The sequence below is a fragment of the Echinops telfairi genome, unplaced genomic scaffold (genome assembly GCF_000313985.2).
Source record: "Echinops telfairi isolate 266 unplaced genomic scaffold, ASM31398v2 ScPeMD7_7458;HRSCAF=8496, whole genome shotgun sequence".
NCBI lineage: Eukaryota > Metazoa > Chordata > Mammalia > Afrosoricida > Tenrecidae > Echinops > Echinops telfairi.
The window spans coordinates 43,392,797-43,405,402 of NW_022111358.1; the positions used below are offsets into that span (position 1 = coordinate 43,392,797).

Sequence of the window (12,606 nt, forward strand, 5' to 3'; positions counted from 1 at the left end):
GTGCTTTGCAGATATTGCGTATGGAGCCCTGGTGGCGTCGTGGTTACGAGTTGCACTGCTAACCACAAGGTCAGCAGTTCGAAACCACCGAACCGCTCCTCGGAAGCAACTTTGTACTCCCATAAAGAGTTACATCCTCAGAGACCATAGGGGCAGTTCTACCCTCACTGATTGGGGCCACCGTGAGTTGGACTGGACTTGATGGCAGTGTGTGTTTGCTTTTGGTATGACCCCCAGTCACTGCCACCGACTTGGAGAGCCCGCCCCAGGACGGGGTAGATCTGCTCCTGGATGTTTCTGAGGCTGTAAATGCTGGTGGGTGGGTCTGAATGCCTGACCTTATGGCTCATAATCTGCTATGCCCTGAGGGCTGCCCCCAGTTCTGTAAGGCCACACTCGCGCTGTGTCCTTAGGTAGTAGCTACCTGGTCACTGGAAGTGACTGGAAGCTTCAAGTCCTAATAGGGGTGTGTATACAAAGGCTCTTACTTCTCCTTTTCTTCCTCAGAACTGGTGAGAGAGGAGCTGCAAAGCCAAGCCCGGCTTTCCCACTGAGAGCGGTGGTGGTGGCTGGCTTGGTGTGAAGGCCTGGAAGCCTGGGGCAGCCAGCGAGGCGAGTGGAGCCGGTGGCAGGAGAGGGACAGCAAATTGCAAAGCACCCCCTCACTTTGGTCTGGGTTCATGCAGGGCTCCCGGAGTTACGACTCCGGCCTCAGGGACTTTCTGCCATTTCCCAGGCTCAGCCCCAACAGTGTAATTGGGGCACGTGTTGGCAGCTTCTGCTCGGGTACACAGCCAGGAGGGACGCGGTGCACTGAGCAGAATGTCACCGCATACAGGAGGCTGTGCTAATTATAATGTCAGCTTCCCTCGGAGGCAGAGATAATTAAAGGAGAACATTACAGTGTTTCTAAACTCCTGGAGTAAATGAGAAACATCTTCAGATGTAACCTGCTGGAGAGGGAAATGAAAGCAGAGGAGCTACTCCCAGCCAAGGGCTCCAGAGCCGGGTGGTCTTTGATGATCAAAACCCAGGCAGGAATCAGAAGTGAGAAGGCGGGTGCTAGGATGCGGGAAGAGATAGAGGTGGGAGGGGACGCAGAGGTTTCAAGGTCGTGGTTGTGTCCCAAGGGGCCCTGGGGGCAGAATGAGTGAGTAATGCGTTGTGCTGGGACCTGCAGTCCAGCAGTTCGAATCTACCAGACGCTCCTCGGGGGAAAGATGAGGCTGCCTGCTCCCGTAAAGATGGGCAGCCTCAGACACCCTAGAGAGGGAGGGTGCCTCTGATTGGAAGCGACCTGGTGGCAATGGATTTGGTGTCTTGGTCACAGTGTTGCTGCTGTAGTGAGCTGTCATCCCAGGCAGCCTTCTACTCCCGGGGCCTCACGGAAACACCAGTCGGCCCTGTGCCAGCCCTGTCCGGGACTGAGCTTTGATCCGTACAGCCTCAGGATCCGTGCAGTTTTGATTGGCTGGCTTCCTGAAGGAGAGCTGAAGTCCATTCCTCCTCATCTGTCTTCATCTGGAAGCTTTGGCAAAACCCCGTTTGGCATCCAAGCCACGCACGCATGGACCTCACTGGCAGGCGGGTGGGGTGACTGCACATGAGGTCCCCGGGCCAGGAGTCGAACCTGGATCTCTTGCACTAAAGACAAGAATTCTTCCACTCAACCATCAGTGCCCTCATACCAACCAGCCCATCGCCATCGAGCCAACGCGGGCTCTTGTGGCCCTGAGGGACAGAAGACCAGCGGCCCTCAGGGTTATCTCAAGCCTGTCACTCCTTAGGAACCCGGACTGCTGGCTTTCCCTTCCACGGAGCCGCTGGTGGTTTTGAACCGCCTCAACCACTTTGCCACCGGACTCCCCAGGGCGCTCCCAGGTACCATGGCCTGCCCCCAGTCATAGATCACACAGTGAACGGTCAGGCCTGTGGCCAGTGCTGTCATGCAAGGTGGGCAGTGAATAAGGAAGATGGCAGAGGAACAGAGGCGCGGGAATCAGGTTGCTGATGAGAACTGTGAACTACACGGCTGACCAGAAGGATGAGCAAATCTGTCTAGGGGGGAAAACCAAAGCCCAAGTGACCGTGGAGGTGCGCAGTTCAAAGTTGACTGTGCAGGTGGCCACCCAGAGCATCGGCACAGGGCACTCCATATGCTGTGGATGCCAGAAGAAGGGACAGACCTGTCTGGGAACCTGTCCAACCACAAGGCTCCCATAAAGTGAGGATGGCGAGACCTGACCTCACGCACGCTGGACACGTGATTGGAAGAGACCAGTCCCTGGAGGAGGACATCATGCTTGATAAAAGGCAGGGGAGAAGAGGAGGGCCCGTGACAAGACGGGTTGACACACAGGGGCTGCAACAACGGGGCTCCGGTGTGGTGAGGACAGTGTATACAGACGGGGCAGTGTTTCAACCTGCAGTTCACAGGTCACGCTGAGTCAGAACTGACTGGACAGCGCCGAACCACAGCCCACAGTTAATAGCAAATCCTGTGGTAGTTGCATCATCTGGTGTCAATTTGAGGAGTCACAGTGAAGGGGTGGGGTCTAGCCTGTCAATCAGATCATAGCCAATGAGGCCTCTTTGTGGGCATGACCTTCTCCTGAGGATTCTGGGAACTCCTGCATGTGAGAGTCTCAGTCTCTCTTTCTTTCCGCTCACTCCCTACAAGACATCCCTGTGGAGAAGACATGTGGAGAGAGGCTGATGGAGGCAGAACTCTGGAGCCGGAGAAGCCACGTGGAGACCCCTGCCAGTGCTGAGATGCTTACAACGCCATTGGATCCACAAGACTTCCCACCCACTGGCCGGTGATCTTCCCACCTTTGGCATCATCGCATGTGTTTTGCGAGTCTGAAGAGGACTTTATAGATTGGTCTCAGACGTATGGACTTGATCTGGACTGGGCTGGGATGTTTTCTCAATATTCAGCTGCTCTTGTAAATAAAGCTCTTTCTTATACACATATGAGTGTCTATGGATTTGCTTCTCTGGTCTACCCGGACTAAGACAGGCGGAATAGTGGCCCTGGGCTCCATTTTACAGATGGGAAACGGAGATTCCTAGGCTATTACCCTGCCATCACTCAGTCCCAGCCATCCTGACTCCAAGCCTGTGTTGTCCCATCTCTCCATGGCAGCCCCCTTGGGTGGTCCCAGGGTTGATGACCCATGAAGGTAAGGCCTGGACCTACCAGAAAACAAGGGCACTTAGCAGTGGATGCAGTCGGCCTGCGGGCACTTTATGGGTGCTTGTCCCACGTGGATCTGGAAGCACCCCGGAAGCAGGCTCTGTGTTTGGCAACAACTTCTGGTCCAGGTGTCCCTGCCCAAGCCTCCTTGCGGACCCATATCCCTCCATCCTGAGCGCTTATCACACTAACCCACCACAGGCCCGCAGACGCTCAACACAGGCCCACGGCGGCACACTCAACGACATCAGGTTCCTGGGCCAGCTTTGAGACCCTTTGGGATGGACGCAGGCAGAGACGCTGGAGCCCACAGGGCCAGAGGCGAACTGGAGGCAAGGAGTCGAGTCCAGCCAGCCCTGCCGGTGGCTGGGGCTTGAGCTTTGAACCGGCTGAGAAGTTGGTTTTGAAAATGCAAAGCAGGGGTGCAAAGCACTCACGAACACTTACTGGCATCTCTGGAGAATGGCTCCGGCTCAAGGCATCATTACAGTAGCTTACAGTTGACCATGATGGGCGGCTTGGTGGGGCACAAAGCTTGCTGGTTGGCTGAGCCTAAGGGTGCTGAGTGCCCCCCCCTCCTTGTCTGGAAGCAGAGTCGCAGGGAACAGAAGCTGGGCCTCCATGCTTGTCCCAGAAGGGTCCCCAGCTAGCCGTGGATTTTCTACCCTGCTCTTGTCCCAGGAGAGGAAGTGTCAATATACTCATCTTCACAGCGGCCGTGGCTCTAATCTGGTTCTCAGCGCCACCCTTGCCAAGCTGCCAGGGTGGAACCTGGAGGCCACAGCAGGGTACTTGGAAGACCAATGCTAGCAGAGTCAGCCCCCCAGCCCCGCCCCACAGGTGGTCCTTCCCAGAGATGACCAGGAACCCAACAAGATGGCCCAGCAGAGACGGACAAACGGCATGTTTCATAGGCAAATGGAACGATGATGTCAAAGACTTACAGTCAGAGGGAAACAACCGCAAAGAAACCACCTCCCAACCACAGTCTTAATCCCATCACCCAGGCCGAATGATAAGCTACCCATCTTTTCCAGTGTATGGATTTGTGTCTTCTCCCCTGAAACAAATCACTTCTGATTAAGATTTCCCGGAGCGCCTCGCTCGATGCGTGGTCTCTTAGGAACTGTCAGGAGAGATGAGTCAACCCGTCGAAACCACAGTCCTTACTGTCCTAGAGACGTGGGCCTTTGTGTGGCCCCAGGCTCTTTGTGTCATGGCTCATGGCGACAAGCCGCCGAGCCAGCTGCACTTGCAGTCTGCAGCCTATCTTCTTAGGGGGACTTTTATGAGACACCGCAGGCCCCCAGGATAGCAAGGCTCTGCCAGCTGGGCTGTCAAGAAAGACCCCCACATGTCAAGCACCCCTCTTTAGGCCACGTAGAAAGAGAAGGAGGGGCAGCAGGTTCTCAGGGACCCCGGCTTTCTGAGAGACGGTGCACAGACAGTTGGATAACAAAGCACGTGGGCCAACCCAGGCTCACAAGCATGTTCTGCCCTCTGAGTGGATCGAGACGGGGGATCTCCAGAGATAACCCAGCCTTGGCCCTCTTGCCAGAGCTTCCCTAGGCAGGGCCGATGCTGGCAATTCAGCATGAGGCGTCACCCAGGAAGTGGTGGCTGGCTTTGTTGGCTGACTTGATTTCAATGAAACCCCTATGGAAGGTCCTTCAGGGAGCAGCCACGACATGTTCCAGAGGGGACGTGTCTAACGGAGAGACCCCTACAGTCCTCTGGAGCTCTGAATTTGCCCTCCTTATGCACAGAGCCTCGTAGAGACCTTGACCTCCTCTTCTCAAGGGCTGGTGGATTATTAATTCCACTCAAGAACACAATAGGGAGCCTATTTTCCTGTGGCCCCGGGACCCCTGTGGGAGGCTTACAGCCCTTGGGTTCCCATAGCACCGCAGGGAAAGTACTTCGGCTAGAGAGGGATGCTCAAAAGGCCACCGGCTGGGCCTCAACGCTGCCAACAGCATGGTTTCCCAAGGGGCACAGCAATGCCCTGCCCACTTGCAGGTGCATACATGGGCCAAGGCCAGGGGTGTGGCTGGGGCTGGGGGTCAAGTGTGGCGCGCCTGGGACACTGGCAGGTAGGTTCGCCGCATCATCCCTACAGGGGACTCTTCTCCATCACGGGACCCAGCCCCTTGCCAGCCAGCACCATTCTTGTGCTGACATTTAGGGCCCTTGTCCAACCTAGCTCGCGGTGCCCTGTTGCGGACTTGGGGGCTCTTTCCTCTTTGAGGGTCCTGAAGAGTCTTTCAGAGTGGGTGCACTCAAAGCCTTTGTGGTCTGGGGGCACCCCGAGGCTGCCTAAAAAACGTGGGGTCCACACAGGTGTTTGTGGCAGCATCGTTGACAATAACCAGTGTGTTATACAGAAAGATTTTCCCTAGGTTGTCCCCCAAATATATGAGAAACCTAGGATGCTGCTTGCAACACATGATAACTGACTGCGCCCTTGGAAGCAACGTGCTTAGAGGTTATCTTCCTGAGGGGATCAGCCATTTAGAGCAATCAGACCCTAATGTCTATCCCAGGGAGGTGGGGCCCACTCCTTGCTGATAAGGATACTAGATTGTTTCTCTGGAGAAGAGCCCAGAGACAAGGTTAAGCTAACTCAAGGATGACCAAAGTTACGACCAAAGTTAGGCTGCCATCTTGAATCTAGGGTCCGCCCATCTTGTCACATGTGTACCCCTAGTCCCTCCCCTTCCTATTGTGTGCACACTCTTAGCTCACCCCCTTCCTGTTGCACACATGGCTATTGGACAGCCCCTTCCTGTTACCACATGGTTGCCTGTAATCAGGGGGCCTTGCATGACCCCTAAGTGTATATAAGCCTTGGTTAGAAATAGATTCTCTTTCTCTGGGAGGACCCGGCTGCTGAGATCATGGCCATCCCAGGGGTGAGCATGCTATCATAAAATGTGCCTGACTCCTTAATTTTATCTTCTCTCCTATCTTCTATGACTTTACTATGATCTTTATATATTATAGCCGTACATTGTGCCTACGAAGCCCTTGGTTGTCAGAGGCTGGTTTACTCTGACAAGCCAGGACCACCCACATGTCCATGGGTGGACAGCCACGCGTGGCAGCATATCACGCAGCCATGAGGGGACATAAAACACTTGCTTCCTGACCCACCCAGTGTCTGCCATGAAGGAGCTTGGACATGTGGTGCTGAGTGAGGCGGCCAGAGCCCAGAGCACACCTGTGTGATCCGGGACAGGCAAATGCAGAGAGGTGGAAAGGAGGCTCGAAGGCCCTGGGGGCTGGAGGCGGGGTTAGTGCTTACTGGGCAGTGAACTTCTATTTGGGGTGAGGGATGTCTTTTGGAAGTGGCTAGTGTGGTTGGTGATGGTAGTGTGGCATGGTAAATCTAATCATGTCACTGACTTGGACGCATAAAAGTGGTGAAAACGGCAGCCTGTGTTATGTATATACATAGTGGTAAGACGTAGACAACCAAGAGGCAGACACGTCACCATAGTAACAAACAGAATCATATCTACTGCACATATAATGTACAAAATATAATATGTACAAGAAAACCTCACTGCCATCGAGTCAATTCTGACTCGTGGTGACCCTATAGTGTAGCGGTTCTCAACCTTCCTCTTGCCTCGACCCTTTCATACAGTTCCTCGTGCTATGGTGACCCCCCAACCATAACATTGTTTCCGTTGCTACTTCATCACTGTCATTTTGTTTCTATTATGAATTGGGCGACCCCTGCGAAGGGGTTGTTCGACCCCCAAAGGGGTCACGGCCCCAGGTTGAGAACCACTGCTCTAGTGCAACGTAGAACTGCCCCTGTGGGTTTCTGAGATGGTCACTCTTTACAGGAGTAGAAAGCCCCACCTTTCTCCCAAGGAGGGGCTGGTGTTTAGAACAGCTGGTCTTGCCGTTAGCCGTCTAGCATGTAACTGCTATCCACCAGGGCTTTTCTACAAACATGTGTCTATGCTATATGGGACTCTGGTGGCGCTGTCAGGTAAGCCTTGGACTGCTAACAGGAAGGTCTGCGGTTCAAACCCACCAGCTACTCCCCCGGAGAAAGATGAGCCTGTCTGCTCCCGTAAAGATGTATAGCCTCGGAAACCCTCTCTATCCAAGTTTCCCTAAACGGACCCCTGGTTGGAGATGCTGGACTGATTCAGGGGGGCTGCAAAAGTAGATATCTACACTTTATCCTGGATGACGGGCTAGAGCGCAAACGTTTTTAATTGCCAGGGGGATACTGAGTAAACTTTTGTTTTTAACTGAAAAGGGGCAGGAGGCTACCTAAGTCTGGGAATCTATGCTCCATAGGGTCATTGTGAGTCGGAATCCGCTCGATGGCACTGCATGTGTTGCTTCTGGTTTTATGTTTGATGCATGCATCCCCTGAAAAACAAAATCTGAGCCGTTGGCCATCGAGTGGATCCCAACACAGACCAACCCGATACAGGGTTTCCAAGACTAAACCCTGATGGGAACAGGCAGCCTCATCTCTCTCCCACTGGGGGGGTTGAACCTTGAACCTGACCTTGCAGTTAGCAGTTCAACAGCCAGCCCACAGTGTCCCAGGACTCCTAAATATTACACAGGATATATGCATTTGTGTGGACACACGCTACAGGTAAATCATTACTTACATTTGGAATAAACTTGAAGCGCTGCACCTGTGCCTCTAGTCCATTCCAAGTTCAAATACTCTTTTAAATCATTTAAATAATATTTTTTAAACGTGACCAATTTCTCAAGTCCCCTCGATTTTTCAAACCATTCCTATGTTCTTCTCCATCCTATGGTGTGCTTTCTCAGGACTCTAAAGAAAACGGTCCTGTTGGCAACACAACATGGAGACAGGCGCTTTTTCTCCAATCACATTCAGGCCTTCGTCATTAAACAGGGTCACCCTGAGAGGCTAAGGAGGGGGGGACTGTCGGGGCCGTAACTGAGAGGACTGGCTGCAGGAGAAGGAAGCAGGTAGGGCCCTGGCCACTGTCCCCAGGCACGGAATTGGGTATCTGAACAGAAGATGACTCAGAGCCAGAGGCAGCCTCTGGCTCTAAGAGGCCCGCTCCACAAGTGTAAAAGCCATGAGTCTGTGCGCCAAGCAACTTTGTATCAAACATGAAACGCAAGAGCTAAGAAGAGAGGAGAGGAAATGGTTTAAAGTAGCCAGACCCAGATGTTTCAACACACAGGTTCCCAAACGTATTTGGCCTACCACCCCCTTCTCAGGCAGGAGCTTACCGCCTAGCAGACAGCAGCACCTCCGGGCAGGAACTCACCTGGCACGTTGTGGATGGTGATGGCCAGGATGAGCAGCGTGATTCTCCTCCAGCTACCGCCTGCGGGCTGCCCGGGGCTCCCTCGGGAGGGCCCGGCGGGCACAGGGCCTTCTGAGAGGCCGCCCGCCCGCCTCCTCTGGTATGCCTCGCCATTCTCACTCTTGTCTGCAGAGAGGAAGAGAGGGAGAGAGGGCGTTCAGAAAAGGGGCGGGCAGTGCACGTCTGTGGGAAAGCAGCGGGGGAAGCTTGTGGGAGCAGGACTGTCCTGCTGATCTCCTTTCTGCAGGCCAGGCCTTCTTCTGCCTGTCCGTTCCCTCACTCGCTCATTCACGCAGCCAACCTACGTCAAAGAGAACGCGTGCACGCAATCAAAAGGGAGAGGTGTGGGGCCTGTGGACGGACATCATGCTTGGGAACGTGGACGGTCTTCCCTCGCTGCGATGGACTGACACCAGGGCCCAAACACAGCAACGAGGAGGAGGATGCACAGGTCTGGCAGACAAACCCGACTGGGGTACACCTCAGAGCAATAGCAGCAGGAGCAGCAATGCCTGTGTGTGTCGAGCAATACTCACCCCACACCCCTGCCATCGAGTCGATTCCAACCCTAGCGAGCACTTCCTAGACCGCAATCTTTTAGAGAGAGGACAGCCTCGCCTTTCTCCCTTGGAGTGACTGGTGGGTTTGAACCACGGACCTTATGGTTGACAGTCTAACGCTTGTCCAATAGCGCCATCAGGGCTCCTGGGACAAGCAACACTGAGTAGTACTTGGGGGGAAAGAGTTAAAACTGAACCCCAAAGCTGAAGGCTAAGCTCCTCAACCTCCACCATGCACAGTGGCAGCAACGATGGTGCTGACCACAGCGCAGGGCCAGCCATGGTTCAGTCTACAGCACGTGGGATCCCAGGAGTTGGATCCAGAAATCGCAACTTAACTTGTTGGCAGGTGCCACCCTCAGTTCCGACTCACAGCGACCAGATGTACCACAGAAGGAAACACCACCTGGTCCTGGCCATCCTCACGATGGTTCTTAGATTTGAAACCACTGTTTTAGCCACTGGGTCAGTCCGCATAACAACAAAAAGCAACAGCAACAACATGAAACAAGCCACTAAGCAATGTGTCCCTTCTCCTGACTCATAAAAATTGAAGGACAGTAGCAGCTGTGTGGCGAGGATGAGCAGGAGGAGGGTGCCTCGAAGGGGTGCTGCCACTGTGACCGCTTTTCCTGCTTCCATGTGCCAGAGACTGAACTTGAAATTGACCCCCTGGACTCGTCAGGCCATATGGGCTCCTGGAGAAGCAATTCAGCTCCCAGGCTCAGCAGTTCTGTTTCTCTCCCCAGGGAGGGGACTGGTAGGTGGAAGGACTTGGTGACCTGAGTGTAGGTTATAGTTCTTGTGGTAGTTACACATCTGTTGTCAACTTGAGACTTAAGAGTGAACGGGTGGAGTTTAGCCTGTCAATCAGGTGGCAGCTTGATGAGCTCATTTGGAGGCACTAAGGAGATAAATAGGTCACTGGAGGCGGGACACAGGCTCACTCCCTGCAAGACATGCTTGCTGATGAGACACACGGAGCTATACTAGAGCCCTGGAGCTGAAGGAGCCATGTGGAGACCCATGCTGGGGTTGAGATGCCTCTACCACCACTGGATCCACAAGACTTTCCATCCACTGACCTGTGATCTTCCTGCATTCGGCATCATTGCATGTGTTTCGTGAGTCTGAAGAGGAATCCATGGATTGGTATCAGACATACGGGCTAATATCGGACATATGGACTTGATCTGGACTGGGCTGGGGTGTTTTCTCAATATTCAGTTGCTCTTTTATATAAAGCTCCGTCTGATGCACATATGTGTGTTTATGAACGTGTTTTTCTAGTCTACCAGGACTAACACAGATCTGGACCAACCCAAACCAAATGCACAGCGACCCTACAGGACAGGGCAGAACTGCCCCCGTGGGTTTCCAAGACTGGAACGCTTGACGGGAGGAGCAAGTCTCGTGCGTTTCCCCCAAGGAGCAGCTGGAAGTTTCGAACTACAGACCTGAAGATCCCAGTCATGAAGACCACGCCACTTCACGGCAGCCAAGATGGATCAAGACCCACTTAGTACTTGCATGCTCTTGAATTATAGGGCTGGTGAGAGTCCTGGCTCTACCACAGCCCACCAGAGAAGGAAAGTGTCTGTCCCGGAGCAAGGACGGCCCTTTAACACAATGCCGACGGTGCGCCTTGGCCTCACGTACTGCGGACACGTCATCTGGAGACAGGAGTTGCTGGAGAAGGGTGTCATGCTTGAAGTAGGAAACTTGAACTCCGGCCGCTGAGTGGATCCCGACCCCGAGCGAGCCTGTACGGCAGAGTGGAACTGCCCCCCTCCTCCGTGGGGGGGCTTTCCTGACAGTGTCTCTTCTTAGTTGTCATGGAGTTGGTCCCAACCCACAGCGACCCGAGTACTGCCCGCGCCCGCACCTGCCTCACCATTGTCCTGCCTACTGGGTGCCCGTGGAGGAAGTGCAGGCAGGACCAGGGGCGGCAGGCCCGTTCCCCAAACCCTGCTGGGTGTTGAACATGATTGGAAGCGTCGTGAGGCATGGGGATGGGGGTGCTTCTGAGCGAGGCAGAGATGAAGGCCCTGCCTCGGGGTGGGAGGGGGTTTCCATGTGTGACTAACGATGCAGGTGCCATCCCTGGTGGGAATCAGGTGGGTGAAAGAGGCTGACACACTTGAGAGGTAAACAAGCCATTGCTTTGATCGCCGCTAATGAGCTTGCAACGATTAGTCCAATAAGTAAATTGCTCCAGAGCGCAAGGAGAAGGAGGAGGGGGAGGAGGAAGAACAGGAGGGAGGAGGAGGAGGGAGGAAGAGGGAGGAGGCGGAGGAAGAGGAGCAGGAGGAGGAATCCCCAGCCAAAATGCTGCTTGGTTCGGTGGAAATAAACCAGACCTAGTTGCCGGTGAGTGAACCCGACTCAGGGTGACCCTATGTCCTTGGGTGTGCTCCACGGGCCGTCTCTGGAGTAAGTGGCCAGCCTCTTCCCCCGTGCCTCTGTGGACCCCAGTGTCTTTCTGGTTAGCAATGGCGTGCACTATTTGCACCTCTCAGGAACCCCCCCCGCCCCTCGCCTCCCCTCGTCAGGCCAGTGGAGCCATCGAATACCATCAAGGAAAAGTGAGTTGGGGTGAGGGTGCATGGGAGAGCCCAGAGTGGAGGTGATTGCAAAGCTAAGAGTGGGGAGAAGGGGCCTCGGGATGGTCAAGGGCCGGAGGAAAGGGGTGGACACTTTTAGAGCCGGGGGTGGAGAAGGGTCAGGGAAGGACATTTGGGGAACGCAGAGCAGACAGGGTGAGGCTCAGCGAGAACCCCCAGCTGTAGGATCCGAGAATCATGCCTTCCGTGGTTTCTCAATCGCCCCCCGCCGCCGAGCCCCACCAGGTGGGGATTACTCCTCCCATCAGGGACTTGAAGAACAGACAGGTGACAGCTCAAGGCTCCAGGTCACACAGGGAGCCCAAGGTGAGGACCAGGCCCACCCAGCCGGGTGGCCTGGGAGGCCACTCTGTGCAGAGGGGTGCTACTGGGCCAGCACTGGTGGAGCCAAGGGCACACAGGCTCGGGGCACCTGATAGCTGTCATGGTCCCCTCTCACAGGCAGACTGAACAACTCTGAGATCTCCCTAAAATCGGAGTTTCTTCGCACCTCCCGCCCACTCTTCCTGCGTGTGAAGCCTCCGTGGGGAGCAGTGCTGTGAAATCAACACCCCGCTCGGAACGCAGGGCTCTCAAGAGTAGGGGAGCCGGGGGAGTGGCTTCGAAGCGGCCCACCTTCAAAAGTAAATACAGTCAGAAAAGGGGCCCCTGAGGATGGCCACAAAGGATTGCCAAGGACAGCAAGCTGTGTCTTTCCCGGGCCCCCATGGCATCTGCCAGTGGAGAATAATGATCACATGGGCAGAGGGGACAAGCCCAAGGCTTGCTGTGCTGGGGTCCTTCCTTGATGGCTCTGCTCCTCAGGCGGCCTCTGCCCTGATTTTCACCCCAGCACACCACACAGAGCAAGTACTGACACTGGTCTGGGGACCTCAGGGAGCCTCACCTAGCCCCCC

At 54.8% G+C, this 12,606-nt stretch overlaps 1 protein-coding gene across 2 annotated transcripts in view; it reads right to left on the reverse strand.

Annotated features, from left to right (window-relative positions):
• The window catches only part of SLC39A11 (solute carrier family 39 member 11), a 291,723-nt gene that overhangs the window by 76,753 nt on the left and 202,364 nt on the right, over positions 1 to 12,606 (reverse strand). For both annotated transcript variants that reach the window (XM_004709171.2, XM_045299650.1), the window contains exon 6: positions 8,488 to 8,652. In XM_004709171.2, coding sequence (XP_004709228.1) covers positions 8,488 to 8,652 — 165 coding nt within the window. The remainder of the gene's footprint in view (positions 1 to 8,487; positions 8,653 to 12,606) is intronic.